Consider the following 6,216-nt stretch of genomic DNA (forward strand, 5'->3'; position numbering starts at 1 on the left):
GATAGAAATGTTCCCAATCTCGCATTTAGCACCTTTAACAAGTATAACTAGAAATAGACATGTGATAGTGTGTTCACATAGATCCATACCTATCTACAGTCAATAGGGAATTTTCGTGATTTCGCAACACATGCAGCCTACTAATCTGGCAAATGAAAAATAAAAACTGACATACAATACACAAAAATAAACGTGTGCCAAATTTGTGAGCAATAAAAACTGTACATAAGGGTGCGTGATGTTTGTCTCAAATCATTTTCAATGGCTTCCTGGTATTTAAAAAACACACAGATGTTGATACAGTTAATGGGGTAGACTGGAAACACTACACTAATTGAGTTGTTATAACAGTAGTTAACTCAACATAAGATGATACTTTTTTTTATTTTACTTCCCACTGCATTATTACAGCGTTAACCATTATTAACACCGTTTTTTCCTTGTGATGACTTGTATTGCCCATTTGTGTGCAGAGCATGTTCTGTGCATTTAAGACATGACCCTCATTTCATACAGCTGCCCCTTTAAAATGTCTTCTCTTTGCTCTTGGTTTCTGACTGCGCCGCTATACGTCATGGCCTGCAGACCACAGGCCAGTCTTCCTGTGTTCAAGCTAGGACTTAAGTTTCCACCAGCGGAAACCTGTTCGCAGTAGTTCACACTGTATTCACCACAGCTGTCAGAACAAGAGCGAAATGCAGAGAGACTTCTGGTTTAAAGGTTGCACTCTCCGCTTACATTTCTAGTTAGAAGAAGGTATTAATAGACCAGAGGGGATTTTTGAGCTTGTTCTGCCTACATCTGCATCCAATGCTGTATATTAGTTATTTTCTTTTGGCACACACACATTTTACGTTGCACACCTAGACTGCACCTTTGACACAAAAGTTTTCAGCTGATTCCCTTTTTTTAATGTACTGTTGTTTGCTGTTGATTACTTTGTGTTGTAAGTTTAGCTTTTTCTGTTTCCTGTCCTTTGTGAAGCTTCCAGCTGAAGTGGGTGAATTGATCATTTTTAGGAGTACTTAATAATGTTTTCATTTTCTTTTGTCTGCATCTGTTATGCTATGCTACATTAAAGGGCCAGTTTACTAAAATTACAAACACATATTCTTCCACTCATCCTTATATACCATGTAGTTTCAGTTTTATCTGTTGAGGTTTTGAGATTGGTGTCTCTACAGAGCCGGCCCTCACCAATTTGGTGCCCTATAGGCAAGATTTTAGCTGGTGCCACTTGCATCGCAGCCATTCCACGACCAATCATTGTGGTCATACACTCACACAGAAACTACATAGCTTTATATCTTTGAGATTCTTGAGGCAGACAGTGGATGTTTGTGTGTGCACAAAAAAAAAATATTTCTCAAAATGATGTTGTCGGTTATTCCCCAAAAACTTGAATAATCTTTGCAACTTTTTCGATTAACCTAATGTATTGCGAGGGAACTGCATATACAAAATACATATATGGAAATATGATTGATTGGATTATATTCACCAGAAGTATAAAACATTACACGTCCCTTATACATTAAAAGTAAAATACCACTAATTTGTGAAGGAAATGTCTTTATTCTTTGATTTATTGAGTTGTCATTTTTCAAAGATTTTAAAAGCAAAAAAATATTTTCTTTCACAATACAGCACAGACCCAACAATGAATGTTACTAAATTATAACAGTTTATTTCCATGTTACAGTAGTATACGCTATAGTCCACTGACTGGCCTTTTGCTAAGTACCACAGCACAGCACAATCTACAGTATATCACATTGGTAAAGCACTCCACAGAAGAGTTCGTAAAAACAAAGTACTGAATATAATTTCAAGAATACAATTAAATCAAAAGGTTCTGAAGCATCAGCTTTGAGTAGGCTGCTGTGATCAATACATTTCCAATCCATTACAGTTAAGCTGGTTGGTAAATATGACCATTAAAAATCTTATTGGATTTTGCACATTCAAGTCTTCAGTGTTCAAATATACTCTATATATTGAGCTGCAAAGATGTGACCTGCAGCTTTGATTATAATCATGAAAAAGCTCCAGTGGCAGACTGCCTCATATTTGCTAAAGAGCTCTTTGGTCATATTTTAACCTTTTTTATGTACTACTAAATAGGAGATATACATTTAGGTATTCCTACTCCATCGGTCTTCAATCTCCCTGGTTTGTCTGCGTTCTCAAGATGACATTTCTCGGTTCTTTTGACAGTAGCTGATGGTGGAATAAACTACAGAGTCTCCACTGTATTTCCCTGTAGCTTGTTGAGGGGGGAAGCCTCTTGGGGGCAAACACACAGCTGCATAGGCGACGGCATCACTAGTCTGTGAGAAATGGAAATTATAATAATTAAGACTTGCTCTGAAAGCTGGCCATAGAAAGACATGGTGTAAATCAAACAGAAGGGTCACATCCAGCTGACAAATGACACTGTGGGTGCCAAGACAAACTCTTACCTGATTGCCTTCAGAAGATCCATCTGTTGCTTCTGAAGACACAAAGAGATAACTTTAGTCATTTCCAGATAGTGCAGACTGTAACCAGATGACTAATGTGGTTTTGAATACCTGTGGTGGAATCTTTCCTCCGACTCTTGCAAAGTGTCCATATAAGGATGAGTGTCACAATCCCAAGAAGGATGTTTGACAACGTCAAAGCAATAACGGCTAGACTCAGTTCAGCTGGTTTGGTGACCACATTGTCTGCAAAAGGAAAATAAACAAACAGTGCTTAATATCATTTTTATGGTTGTCAATCGATCAAAATATTTAATTGCATGTTTCCCATAATTAATAGCAAATAAATCAAGTTTTTTATCTGGTCAAAATTAACCTTAAAGGGAGATTTGTCAAGTATTTAATACTCTTATTAACATGGGATTGGGCAAATAAGCTTGCTTTATGCAAATGTATGGATATATTTATTATTGGAAATCAATTAACAACACAAAACAAAGACAAATATTGTCCAGAAACCCTCACAGGTACTGCATTTAATATAAAAAATATGCTCAAATCATAACATGGCAAACTGCAGCCCAACAGGCAACAACAGCTGTCAGTGTGTCAGTGTGCTGACTTGACTATGACTTGCCGCAAACTGCATGTGATTATCATAAAGTGGGCATGTCTGTAAAGGGGAGACTCATGGTCAAGGGACCCCTTTGAAAACGGCCATGACAGTTTTTCCTCGCCAAAATTTAGGATAAGTTTGGAGCGTTATTTAACCTCCTTTCCGACAAGCTAGCATGACATGGTTGGTACCGATGGATTAGGTTTTCTAGTTTCATATGATACAAGTATCTTCTCTCTAGCTTTAAAATTGAGCCCGCTACAACCTCCGAAAGATCGATTGCGTTAATGCGTTAAAACAAAGAGCGTAACGTTAGCGAGTGTCCGACAGACTATGTGTGGGGTTGTCGGTGGCGTTATAGCTGTAAACGTAGCTGTAGCAGTGTGTGTTATTTGTCGGTGAATAAATGCTACAACTCCTCAAGACCCAAGCCAACTTCCTGTATCCTGCAACATCGGCTCAGACTCTCTTAAGGTGGGCTGCTAAGGGTGACCAGTTATTCTCCTCAAAGTGACAAGCCGCTCTTCTGAGTTTTGCCTAGCATTTTAATAATTTTTTTATGTTTCTTTTAACCGTTTAACCGATAGCATTGATCAATTAAAATTCTTAATGTCGGTCAACGTTTAAATGGTTAATTGTTAACATCCCTATTTGTTATGAATTGGAAGTACATGTATAGTGACAGTTTCTGTCTTACTGTGAATATTAATCCTGGTCCCGTTTCCAAACAGCGTCTGTCCACATGAAGTCACAACACAGTAGTAGGTTCCAGCATCATCAGAGCTGAGGTTCCTCATGAGAAGGCTGTACACACAGGTAGTTCCTCCGCTCTCAGTCCTCTGGCAGATCTTATCCCCAGAGGCGTAAATCATTTGCGGGGCATAATGAAGAGAGTTTTTCAGCCACGTGACACTCGTGTGTTCTGCTGCACAGTGGCTGGTGTGAACAGAACAGCTGAGAGTCACAGAGTCTCCCGGCTGGACTGATTTAGACTCTAGCCGCTGGACGACAGAGTCACTGCTCGTGTTCGCACCTTGGGGAAGAAATCAAATGATTACGATCATTAGCATCACACTGCCATCAGCAATTACGGGTGCTTTAATGATAAACTACAGAGAATGAATACCTTTCACCATCAGAAAGGTTCCTGATCCAAACTGAATGTCTTTGAAGTGCAAGACTCCACAGAAGTATGTTCCGACGTCTTCCCATGTTGTTGCCGATATGCTCAGATGACTGTTGGTTGTGTCAAATTTGACTGAATAATGAGATTCATCAGAAGATTCACTCTGTTTATAAAAATTATTGAATGCTACCACAAGCTGTAGTCTCTTCCCTATAGTGAATTTGTACCACACTCGTTTTTTCAGTTCACTCTTTATGTGACATTCAATAGTAGCCGAGTCTCCGAGCTTCACTGTTTGGAAAGGAACAGGCTGAAGGACGTCACTTAACTGTGCCGCACCTGAAATATACAGACAGAGATAGAGTCGGCTTTGTGTGTGACGGCGCTCATAAAAAGGAGTGGATTGCTACTTACACAAAGACCAGAGCAGGAAAGCTTTCACAAAGTACAGCACCATCTTTTCTGTTTTTTCTATCTGTCTTCACTGGTCCGGCTTCTTACTCCGCAGCAGTTCTGAGTTACTGAAGCAACAGCAGACTTAACAGATTTGACGCTTGTCCTACATTCAGGCATATCCGTCAGGTCTGATTGGTTCATCATCCTCACCTTGCAGTACATGCATTGGCTGGTTCACATTGAAGCAAAAAAAAACATCATGTTGGCCTGTTTCGACATCAGCAGACGTCAGCAGAGTTTAAAAACAGTTTGAATATGCTCACTCTGTGTATAGAGACAATAAGTCATCACCTCTTTGATATTAAATGGCAACACACACAGGTAAACCACAATGAGGTTGGTAAAATGGAAACTACAATTTAGATGCATACTTTCCAGAAGAATGCAGGACGTCATTGATTGTTTGTTGAATTTTCAAAGGTATTACAGAGGTCATGAGTCCTCAAACTGAAAGTGTGTCTACATGCAGCATGTGGGTAACAGATACATATCTATGTAACAGCAGCTGTACCATAATATTCGGTTGCACTGACCTGGATGAGGTGAGCCAAGTGGGTGACTAGAGCGTTCTAGAAAATATAAAAAACTGCATCTTCTCTTTCCAGAAACAGTGACCCCAGTTTTCATAAGGACACTATTTGGAAATATGCTTCTGCTGAATTTCTTTATTATTTTTTTTTCAATCCTGTGAGCATCACTAACTTAATTCCTATTGCTATTTTAGCAGCTTTTCTCTCATCAACTTCTCACAGCACTTCATCTGAACTTATTATCGTTTTGTTGGTTTTCATTTTGGAAGCCTTTCGCCATCTTCCGTTCTGCAGTACCACTCTCTGCCTTAACTGTTACCAATGCGCCAGCAGGGGCGCTTCTTTTTTTTACAAAAAAAAGCCTTATTAAAGACGGTTTAATAAGTGATATCAGAATCAGAAATACTTTATTGATCCCCAGGGGACATTACAGTTGATCCATTTTAAAATAAAGATATATAAACACATAGAGCAGTTATAAGAAAAATAGAAATAAGAATAGATGTGCGAAAAACTTAAAATGCATTATAATAACATGCGGAATGTGCATAAAAGTGGCATGCTATTTATACACATTCCCATGAGATCTATTAGGTATTTGCTTTACTAAAACTTTACCTTGGAGGACAGAACATTTTAAACATTTTCTTTTTTAATATAATGAATGCAGTCCAACCCAACGCCAAACTAAAGCCCTAAAATAACAGTTTGAATCAACACATAGGATTCATGGAAAGAGGCAAAATAGGCACTGGCTGCTTCAAGTCACAAGAAAGAAATAATGATAAGATGACCTCATTGTCTTATGGGCTTGTTTAGAAACACTTAGGGCCGGGGCCAGACCGCTTGCGTGAGCAGTGCGTGTGCGTCGTGGAACCTGTTTTTTTTTATTTCGGGTCCCATGTTAACAGGTTAGAGCAGCCACACAGCCTGCGTGAGCAGCAGGCGCTGCTCGACTGCGTGTCGGCTGCATCTCTTCTAGAGATCTGAGGTCTCACCTAATTTTTCAGAGTGCCAAAAGGGTGA

General features: G+C 39.1%; 2 protein-coding genes across 2 annotated transcripts in view; one reads left to right on the forward strand and one right to left on the reverse strand.

The window, feature by feature from the left end:
- LOC119482112 (prostaglandin D2 receptor 2-like) overlaps nucleotides 1-6,216 on the forward strand; it is a 158,728-nt gene that overhangs the window by 7,367 nt on the left and 145,145 nt on the right. The gene's annotated exons all lie outside the window — the stretch shown is intronic.
- On the reverse strand, nucleotides 1,562-5,448 carry LOC119482129 (signal-regulatory protein beta-2-like). Its single transcript, XM_037759547.1, has 6 exons — nucleotides 4,619-5,448; nucleotides 4,205-4,543; nucleotides 3,776-4,111; nucleotides 2,574-2,708; nucleotides 2,463-2,494; nucleotides 1,562-2,330 (listed from the first exon to the last, which is right to left on the reverse strand). The coding sequence occupies exons 1-6, from the start codon at nucleotides 4,659-4,661 to the stop codon at nucleotides 2,187-2,189; spliced, it is 1,029 nt and encodes a 342-aa protein (XP_037615475.1). The 5' UTR covers nucleotides 4,662-5,448; the 3' UTR covers nucleotides 1,562-2,186.

This window comes from Sebastes umbrosus, chromosome 22 (assembly GCF_015220745.1).
Source record: "Sebastes umbrosus isolate fSebUmb1 chromosome 22, fSebUmb1.pri, whole genome shotgun sequence".
NCBI lineage: Eukaryota > Metazoa > Chordata > Actinopteri > Perciformes > Sebastidae > Sebastes > Sebastes umbrosus.